General features: G+C 40.4%; 1 protein-coding gene across 1 annotated transcript in view; it reads right to left on the bottom strand.

Annotated features, from left to right (window-relative positions):
- Positions 1–308: 308 nt before the first annotated feature.
- LOC124802560 (putative transcription factor SOX-15) overlaps positions 309–11,368 on the bottom strand; it is a 389,602-nt gene continuing 378,542 nt past the window's right edge. The window contains exon 3 of the mRNA XM_047263427.1: positions 309–749. Coding sequence (XP_047119383.1) covers positions 664–749 — 86 coding nt within the window. The 3' untranslated portion in view covers positions 309–663. The remainder of the gene's footprint in view (positions 750–11,368) is intronic.

Here is an 11,368-nt window from a genome sequence, read left to right as displayed (position 1 = left end):
GGATTTTGCACAAGCTTTTGTGAATACTCCCTACAATTTCTTTCTCTGCAGCGAGAAATTCAATGACGCCACGTTGCTTGTAACGTACGTCACCCACAGACGCCATTTCGAAACTGCTCTGTAGTTACGCTATCTGTCGGAAGTAAGGGAACTTGGCCCGCTCATTCAGGAGACCTCAAATAATACATACGTAACGTTTCGCATTCGTAGCATTGTTTTCGGCTGAGAAAAAAATGCTGTGCATTACTTTCTGGGCAGCCCTCGTATGTGTAAGAATGAGTAGTAACCACATCGAACCCCTCCTGTAGTGTCAAAGACAAACGTCTATTATAGGGAAGAATGGCCCTCACCTCAAAAAGTATTTGTGTCCGGATACGGGCTATGTTTATCGAACATTTTCTGGTTCTGATCAGTAGTACCTCCTGTTAGGATATGGGATACTTTGAACACCTTATACACCTCCGAGTAAAAGAGAAAGTATCCGGTGCAGATCGTCGACTTTCCTTAATCAGTACTCATACTGCTCCGTTTATAAGACAGACGATCCTCGCAAAGACCCAGAAAATTGGAAGAAGAGGAAATAAACTGGGAACGACTTGTATACCGACGTCGCTTCGTCGACGAAATGGTAGAGACACAGCAGATAAGTGAGAAAACGGTGTTTTAGGTAATTGGTGCAGGACAGTGGTGGTACTTACTCGTCGGCTTCCACTTGCGTAACGGCTGGCGTCGCGGCCAGCGGTACTCACCTGTAAGAGAAGAGAAGACAAGGCAGAGGTTAGCTGGCGTTTTTAGGCCGTTCGTTATGCGCTGACCGGCCGATAGGCGGGTAGGCGTGCGCGGCCGGCGCGTACGGTCCGGCCTCCCAGATAACGTCTGCTAATTGAGCGTATAGCGCAGTAATTATACGGCCGTAAATTAAAGCGAGTAAACCAGTTCTGCGGGCAAATTTGTATACTGAATCGCATTAAAAGCGAGAGGCTATTTAGTAATTTCTCCGCGGCTGACTTTCAGAAACGGCGCGCCCGCTCACACGCGCGCTTTCGACAGGCCGGAGAAAACGTGGCACGCGGGTAGTCGCGAGGACTCAGGGGCAGCTGATATGACAGGCATTTTTCCCCGACCAGACATGTATGCGCTGTCAGCGTTTGTCGTGTTCCCTGCAAATTGGGGGCTAGTACGGCCATGTTTTATGTCGTAGCCTTATCGCGTCGCTGACATGATTACCTGACGACAGCTACACCTAACAAAATAAGGAAAGAAAGCTATAATAAAGATAACGGGCTGTTCTTCACCGTTTCCACGGACGAACACTGTGAGCACAGCAAAACCTCTTTGTTTTACGATAGAACAAGTCGCGTTCTCAATGTACGTGGTGTCACACGTAACTCCTTCCCCTCAAATGTCTTTTAGTGACCTATTTTCACCTAGACAAATCGCCACAACCGACTCATTATGTATTGACCAACGTATTCTCATCTTACCAGCAATAGAGGTACAGACATCAACTATATTTCTTTAAAATGGAAACTGTGCCTTTTCTTTAACCAAAATAGGAATTTATAATGAGACAAATGTAATGACCAAATTGTTCAGTATGTCTGAGAATAAATTATAAAATAATATACTTTCACAGGATTTGAAGTACACTGGAACTACTGTTGTCACAAATTTTTAGCTAGGTGGTTTTATAAGATTACGGAAACACGTTGATCAATATTCTATCAACTAATTTTTACTTCGTTTACATGAAAACAGGTCACCAACTTATTTACAGTATCGAGAGATATCTGACATGGGAGTGCTACATGGGTCACTGGGCATAAACAATTTAGCAGACAAAACGATTCGTTTCTTAACAATAGAGTTGCATAACGGCATGGAATTTCTGTCACAATTAAACAAAGTGACTACTTCGAGCAATGGCTGAAAATTCATCGTAAATGTGAAACAATAAAGAATAAGTACACATAAGAAGTGGTAAAGTTACGTCAACAATCATTCGTAACATTACATCTCTATCATCTGCACAAACCACTGGGAAGTACGTTGGACAGGGCACTTGTTATTAGTGCTACCCCTTCCATCTAATATAGTCTTCCGGGTCTCTACTGGGGGATACGTAGCGGGTTGTGGTACATTCCTAGATTCTTCACGTAAAGCTAAAACTTCGAACACGGGTTTAAACATGATAGTTTGCGTCCATCTTGATTAGTATCTATTTTTCTCACAGTTAAGAATTTAACACGAATGAACATAGTATCGACAGTGTTTGATTCTAAGTGGACACCAGTTTCCATCACAATGCGACAGTATGTAGAAATTACTGGACTTAACATTACAATTTCCCTATCACCACTAGAGCCTAGATTACGTCTCGAAAACGAAGCAACTCTTAATGTGAAACGTTGTATCTCTCTTTCCATTGTCATATATTTGCGCCCTGTATTCCAAGGACTAATGACAAACCTGTAAGTTCTGTACTACTGACTAAATCTCTTGGGATGAGTCTAGAAAGCGATGGGAAGTGGGACAAAATTTCTAAAATCAGTTGTGGGGAGCAAAAATGGAAATCTTTGATAATTTGGGATATTTCTCGAAAAGCTTACTTCATTTCTGAAAGACATCACGCAGTTCCATGTAGTGTAGTACGAGCTGAAGGGACTGCAACTGGTCAATTTGGTTCATACAAACTTACACTGCTCAAACGGGGGATCAGTGCAAGAAACGGAAATACTGGCAGTCACCCGATGAGAACTGTTGGCGCCCGTTTGAGCTCCTGTAGCTGTAAACGACGGTTGCTGCGGATCTCACAGTAACGTGACTGGGCGCTGCAACTGCGAACACTGAGTGAAGACAGTGTTGTCAATGGAGAAGCTAGTGCAGGGAGAACAGCATACGGCACGCCGCCCGCGGCAGCGGGGGTCGAAGCCGGCGCCATTCAGTGCTCCCGGATGTGTTCTGCGTCGCCGACGGGCCAGTTGCACAGGGTCATCTGCTCCCGTTGGCGCTAACTCAACACGACTTCATTCCGTCACCGCAGCCGGTATCCTAGCATGTCGCGTTACACCTATGTTAAGTTCATCCACCTGAGGTGCACATCGGCCGGCGCAGTCAAAAGATACCGCCATTTATGTCACAAATACTGATACTCGCAAACTCACTCATTAGAACTTACAGGATAGCTTAATTCCCGTTGACCTAGAACCATAAATTTGGAAGAAGCAAAGTTCCACAGTATAAGTAAAGAAAAAAATTAGAACGTTGTTAATCTGTAACTTTTTCACAGGGAAAAGAAGTTTTTGTCGTTTGTTATCCGACTTCAAATTTAAAATGTTACCAGTATCAATGTCGATAACAGGCAAAAATCATCGACACTGTCGATTACCGGTACGAATGAGGTGTCTTATATACACAACTAACTCTGCATTGAACACTCAGACCGCGAGTCATACTCGCACTTGGCCTTTTTTAACGCAATCAGATGCTAAAATCTGCGGCCCCAGTCATGGTTCTTATACTGGTAACTTAATTTTTCCAGTGGATTTTTATTTTAGGCGCCTTATTGCGGTGATTCACCAGAGAAAACTTAAGAACGAACTTACAGTCGGTACTTGAGAACACTGCATACTTAGCATTTCTCTTTATCGCATGCCATTTGGCAAGTCTCTTGAAACCTACAATTCTTTTTGGAGTGATCTTTCCCCATACTGACTTAAAAATGCTGTTGATGGCCACTTCAGGATAAGTAGATAAAACAAACTTAAAAGCTTACCGATGCACCTCGCTATCGCCAGCGAAAGAAAGAAACAGAAGCCATGTACAATAGAAGTTACAGACACCTAATACAAAAAAAAATATTATCACTGCGAACAGTTTGGAATTAAGAAAGGATTATCAAGACTGTATTTATCTTAGCAGATAATATACTAGAGTCCATCAAACAGAAACTATTATTCTGTTACTTAGTTAACACTTTTGATTGAGTGAACCACAGTGTTCTTATCGAAAGGTTAATATATTGTGGAACAGTACACATAGCGCACTCATGATTTATATCTTATCTGCACGACAGAAAGTAACGTTTACCAGTTCCATGTAGTGTCGTAGCAATAGGCACACGAAATCCGAAGCAATGGTGTAACGCGGAATTTTTTTAATTTCTGTTTCTTTTAGTTATTTCGTCCTTTTTGCGGATAATACAAATTGTTCAAGGCAAATGTTTTATCATTGGACGCAAACAATTTCGTACTTCTCATAATATTCCCAAGTTATAAAAACAGTCTAGCCAAACAATTAAATATAAGATGTAGGTCGTGTGCGGTCTTTGAGACTACAAATGAAAAGCTTCACTCCAAAACCTACGTCCTAGAATCAATCAAGAGCCAGAGTTCTGCTACATTTGCAGTATATATGATCACAGCCACAGGTAGCTTAAAAATGACGAAGTTAGATTATACTGCATACTTACGCACATAATTGAGATACGATATCATTTTCTGCTGAAGAAGAACTTGCAGGAAACATATTTTCAGACCAGAAAATCCTGTTACAAAATGGTACTGGGTGATTCAAAATGTTGCGCACAATATGCGGGAGCTGTTGAAGGAGTATCTACATACAACTCTGGAACAGGAACTCAGGCTTTGGTAAGCGAGGAACACCAGGGCAATTAATGAATACACGCCATAAGTTCAGCAAAGACAATGTACTGTTCATTCAACCAAGTTGTACATTAAAGAAGATGTCCAAAATGGTGACCATCACATCTTGGTAGAAAATTCTGGAGCACACTTCCAAGAACATCGAGCATGGTTCGAAAAGGAACAGATCCTAGCAAAAAGTGTTGCTTCGTCGGGAACTGTTATCATGTCCAAGAGGCTTTCAATATACGAAAAAAATAAAAAATAAAATTTTTAAATCCAGAATCGTCAGATGAGGGTGGAGAAGTGTCCACACGACGCCACACACGTCCCAGGTGCTGGATCGGGACGCCTCTTTCTCTTTTCTCCGTTTATCTTTGCTGAAATTAAGACGTGGTTGCATTGATTACCCTTGTTGTTCCTGACATTTTAAAGCTTTCAATGGCTCAGGTTTACTTCCAAGTCGGTAATCTCGAAGTAGTTCTGGTCCGACACCTCTATCAAGTCCTTCAATTTGTGTGCAACTTTTGAGTCACTCTGTATATGATGTTAGAGCGGAAATTCTTCTAGAGACGTCTAAACAAAATCGACAGCTTTTTAAATGAAAGTCCCGCCATTCAACTGTATAGATCCTGTCCAATCAAGATTTCGATCTTTGGCCATTTTCTAGTACCACTGTGTTGGGCATGATCAGACTTCTATAAACGAAGTTATATATTAAACTTGGATATATAAGCCAGGCGTCGTACCATAAAAACGAGAACATATTCACAAAGCGTCTCCCCTCGTTTTTGTGCTGTGACACTCGTATTATATAACCAAGTTTAATATATTTAGACGATTACTACGTTTGTAGGAATCTGCTCATGACCAACATTGTAGTACTGGAAAATGTCTAAAGGCTGAAATCATGAGTGTATAGCTAGCAGAATAAACGATATATGCAATCAAATGACGAAATTCACATTAAAAAGTTTACATGACTGTGGCCCCAAACCATGGTTAACTTATCAAAGTTGGCAGCTATTTCAAAATACATGTATTCATTAATAGTCTTTATAGGACTGAACATACAAATGTTTAAAAAATCATGTTACTAAGACCAGAAACAATACGTACAAAGAATTCAAGAATTATACTTTAGTACATGAAACAGTGATACGCATGAGTAAACACGTACTCAACGATCTGCCGAAGCATATTAAATATCTTATGGATTATGTAGTGGCTTTTCCGACTGAATTAAATGAGTTTTCGGAGGTATGAATTAAAAAAAAAAAAAATCACCTTCAGTCACAATTTTTCGTGTTTTATACCCTATGGGTCCATCATCAGGTGTAATTCGTCTTAATACATGCTTTATTTTTTCTCTTGAATGAGGTGAAATGCATATTCCAAATAATCCAAGAAAAGCATTTTTAACGTTTTAGCACCAGCAAACATTCTTTTCTCCATCGTCTTCGTACATTCACTTCAGACATCTGTGAAGTGTTTACAAACATGTGTATGCGAAAGTGCCTCTTGAATGAAGTGATATTTACGAAACGATGGAGAAAAGAATGTACGTTGGTGCTAAAACGTTAAAAACGCTTTTCTTCGATTACTTGGAAGATGAATTTTACCTCATTCAAGAAAAAAAATGAAGCATGTATTAAGACTAATTACACCGGATGCTGGACCCACAGGGTCCGAAATGCATCGTTTACTTAATAAAACACGAAAAATTGTGACTGAAGGCGTTTTTTAATTCGTATCTCCAGTGTATTGAATAGTCACGTTTCAAGCTGTGAAATATGGATAAATAAGTTCCTAATGAGTATCTTCTTCTACTCCATTAAAAAGTACTTTCCTTCGCACTCTTAAAATTGATGTTTTCGATTATCATATAATTAATGTTAGCACTGTAATATACAATATTTCCTAAAGGTATTATTTTATTGTACTTAAATAAAATGGAAATCCTTGTCGTCTTACCACATCCCAGACATTCCTCTCCGCGGTAGGCACGGAAAACATTTCATTTAATGTAACGAAAATACCGTTACATTGTCAACCGAATTCCGAATTTTGTGTGCGTTGAGTGATAGCGAGACCATGAAACCAACAAGGAGTTAAAGTGAGCAGCTTATCATTCTTGATTTCCCAGGTAAATTCGATTTTTTTAAACGGAGAATTAGTAACGTACCAGTCAAAAAGCACCAGCGAACAAGTCGAGCAATATGTGAAGCTTTTTGTGAAAATCATCGTAAATCAGAGTTTCGAGTAACCAGTTCCACGTCACAAGTGCCCTAGTTCGCGAAAGCGAGTAATTACACACAACGAGCTGAATGAATGCTGTCGAGTTTTCGCCTCATTTTTTTTCTTTCCTGTCTGTTCGTACAACGATTCATGAGCAGTGCTGTCTTTTTAGCATTTTTAAATTCTGAAACGACGAGGTGGTTGCGATATTATGCAAATTATCTGTGCTAATGGTGAAACGTCCCCTTAGAAAAATTATACATGACTGTGCTTAAACTGACACACAATATTTTTTAGCCCAACGCAATCTCACTTTCAATAATCCCTACAAGAGAATGGCCCTGACTAACAATAACCTATAACTTTCATGAATCACTTACCTCACAAAAATCTTCGTTACTCGAACCACTGCAATACAGCGAGCGCCACTACTGCCAGCTAAATAAAAGATTGAAACTACTGAAGGCACTAACTACTGATAGGCATAGTTAGCAAAAGAAAGATTTTGATAGAGAACAAACAATGTATTTACCTTAATAGTGTACAAAAGTCGTAATATATATATCAGTCCATGATATCCAATATTACAAATTTACTCTTTCTGATGGACACACGTCCAGATCGTCCGCTCTCAAAATTCCGCCATCTCTCTCCCCACATCCACCACCGCTGGCGGCTCACCTCCAACTGCGCAACGCTGCGCGCTGTTAACAGCGAACTGCCCACTACAATAGAGAGTATCTCAACAATGCCAACCAGCCACAGACTGCACACAGCACAGCCAGTGATTTTCATACAGAGCGCTACGTGGCATTACCAATATAAAAACCTAAACAGCCTACTTACAACGGTTTTATTCAACTTAAAGGCCAACAGTGAATGAGCAGTCTCCCGAAATAAAAGTAATGACGCCGCTGTGACTAAGGGTCGGCAAAGGCTTGTAGGAACTGCCCTGCATGTTTAGTGTCCTTAACTTAACAAAATGTGTATGTAATTCAAATAATTTTCCATAACAGATCTGATGCATTCATATTTTGACGTGTTTTGCCAGAAGGCAGCTATTATTGTTTTGTTATTGTTAACACAGCTTTTTTATTATAGCACTGGAAACGATTTATAGTAAACAGTGTAAGAGTGTTAAGACTGTCCATAGAAAAGCAACCGTGTCCATCCACAGAACGTATATGTTAAAAGTTGAACAATTTTCCACGTAAATGTGTAGCGCTGCAGTGGTAACTAACGTGTAGAATAAAATTTAATATTAATTTCCAAAAAAATATAGTATTTTATGGTAATTTACAGCACAGAATATATAAAAACAAACAACAGAGACAGGACGACCAAAATATAGCGTAGCTATAGGGTTGGACGTTGAGGATATATGGTCCTGGTAGGAATGTGGGTGGGTATAGCGCCTGACAAGGTCTCAGCGATGTTCTTTTTTTTTCCTCTCTCTCTCTCCTTCCTTCATTGTATTTCAGTGCCCCATATGGGGCGGGCTGGCAGCAGCATAGGCACTGCTCTTCAGCCGAGAGACAGTAAGTACAGAGTATGGAGACATTTAAAACAACATAAAGAACGAAATGCAGCGAAACTGACATATAAAAGAGGAAAAATAATGAAAGATATCGTAAAAAAGGTATGAGTGTAAATCAGGGGTGGTTTAGCACAGTCTGTTAAATAAACACTAGTTTATGTTTGAACATACGTGATTCCTGACCCACGCTTTGAACTATGGGACTCAATGATTCGAGAGGCAATGGAAATTAGACTCTGGGGCAAAAGCTTCAATAGAGAGACACCGGTTATGCACTGAGCAACGCCTGGAAGCGGACGACTGATAAATAAAGAAAGTAGAGAAATACTTTTTCGTAGCTTACCGCCCGATGCGAATGATGGCGCAGCTAGCGACGCTGGGTATAGTGCACAAACATTATGTATGAACACAAAGGGCGCCACCTCAGTATACTCCATTTCCGTGATGTCATCTCGACGTAATCCAGCCAATCAGATGTCGTCGCTTAGGTATAAAGCTGGGAGTCTCGCCAATTTCTTGACAGTCAGTCTTCGCCCCAGACAACGACGATGGAGGGAGCCCGCGAAAGCTTAGCATTTCATCCAAATTTGACACGGCAGTTTTAATGAGAACTTCCTGTTCAAGGACTCCGTCGCGAAAGACTTGGTAGCCACAGAACATATAATTTTTTGGAATAGCGCAGTTTCAGAAAAATAATTCGATGCTGTTGAGATAGAACAAATACTGTATGAAGTGCGGTTTTAGTAACAATGCACTGGAAGCTCAAATAGTTATAGGTACGGAAAGCTGGCTAAAGTTGGAAATAAGATCAGCCGAAATTTTTTCAAACGACCTAAATGTGTTCAGAAAGGATAGATTAAATACAGAGTGAAAATACACAGTGATACGGTCTCTGCTTACCACTTCGTTCGGCTACGTGATTCTAGATTGAAGCTGAACTGTTCGTTGTATATGCACTGAAAAATAACTTTCTTCAGCCTCTGAAAGCTACAACAATTATCAAAAATGGTTCAAATGGCTCTGAGCACTATGGGACTCAACTGCTGAGGTCATTAGTCCCCTAGAACTTAGAACTAGTTAAACCTAACTAACCTAAAGACATCACAAACATCCACGCCCGAGGCAGGATTCGAACCTTCGACCGTAGCGGTCTTGCGGTTCCAGACTGCAGCGCCTTTAACCGCACGGCCACTTCGGCCGGCTCAATTATCTATCCCAGCATTCCATGTCGACGGGGCCACACAAACTGGTATCAAGAAGGTAAAAAGCGAATTGCAACAAGTGTTAAACCTCATTACACTATAACGATAGGGTTGGATAAAAAGTGCAAATAAGATCAACGCCAACTATCTCCAAAATAAACAATTACCACAAGCTACAAAATCTTCTGGATATTACAGTAAAATATGCAATGGAGTTTAAATGGGAAGCTATTATTCGATAAAAATAGACATCTGAACGGCATACCGAGATCAGTACTAATTCTTCAAGTTCCTCCTAAAGCAGAAACCACAGGCGTTGTAAACTGAATACAAATCTTATTGTCAGGCGCAAAGTGCTGCAGTTCGTATTACACTAGATAGTTCAAATCTGGAGCACTTCTAGGGATAGACACAACTGCATAATCTATTTCGTACCTAAAACTTTTATTTTGTAATTGCCGATTATCGTTAACCACTAGTAAACTGTAAGGAAACATTACTTGCTTATGATAGGAAGCAACTGTATTTCTAAACTGATTACGGAGCATTTTGTGTAGTTGGATTAGTAGTACCGATTACACTTTCTGTAAAACACTTCATGTCTCAAAGATAAATTGTTATTGGGTTCGTCCCAGTATCTTCATTAGGGAACCATAACATCCACAGTAGGAATACATGAGACCACGTGTTACTTCGCTGTATTGCGCATGATCTTATGGCGACATGTAGCTTGTTGCGCGTGATGTTGAATGTAGCCGCAGACAATTCAGTGCCAATTAATTCTACTAGGAATGGCTGGAGAAACCTACAACGTGCGTAATGCCGGTGTTATGGCTGTGGGCGTGGTTCAGCATGCTCGAGTAGCCCCTAAACGGCGATATAAAACCGACAAGTCCGCCGTATGCTGTTTACGTCATAATGCTGTCCGGTACCTCATTTTTCTTTCCTGCCTCATACAGCCCAAACAGGATTACTGACTGTCACTTGGGACTCCGTAGCGCTTCAGATATTTCACTGGATGATTACAGCTCACATTTTTCCTACTTTGAAGTAAATGGTGCGGAATAATTACCCTCAAAGAACGCGAGAAGTTCCTTTTTTTTTTTCTCTCTGTTAGTTGTGCGACTAGCGAAAAGCGGAATGGTTTCTTTTGAGTACCAAAGGCATCAGCATCATTTATGTAATAATGTTTCTGCTTGGCTGTGTGGACTAATTAAAATGTCACATTTAAAATCACTTAATCTTATCTCCACATTATGAAAAATACAAAGCGGATGAATTACTTAACAATGTCCTTATTAACACATTTTCTAGAGGTTTCCCGAGTACTGATTGTTTACTGTATACTCCTTTGCAGTATGTGGCAATAAGCGTAATTCTCATCAGCATACTTATTTCACACAGGGAGATACAATGTCTTGAAAACTAGAAAAAACGTCTACATTCTATTGCTGATTTTCCAGGATATTAGACGTCTACCTTTGTACTTCGACATGTCACCCTACGATGCGTCACAGTGCCTGTGTCATTTCATTCGTTTCCTGTTCCAATAGCGAATGGTAACTGGAAAGAATGACAGCTGTATGAGCTTCAATTTTTTTCTGACATTGTTGTCGACGTCATTTTGTTACTTATATGTCGGACAAAGTAAAACCTCGCTCGACTCTTCTTCAAGTTTTAGATGCGAATGTCTCAGTGATGCGCAACGCCTCTCTTGTAGCGCCTACAGCAGCAGCTGGTTCAGCAAC

This window comes from Schistocerca piceifrons, chromosome 6 (assembly GCF_021461385.2).
Source record: "Schistocerca piceifrons isolate TAMUIC-IGC-003096 chromosome 6, iqSchPice1.1, whole genome shotgun sequence".
NCBI lineage: Eukaryota > Metazoa > Arthropoda > Insecta > Orthoptera > Acrididae > Schistocerca > Schistocerca piceifrons.
The sequence above is the reverse complement of the archived record's forward strand: the minus strand, read 5'-3'. Positions and strand labels throughout refer to the sequence as shown.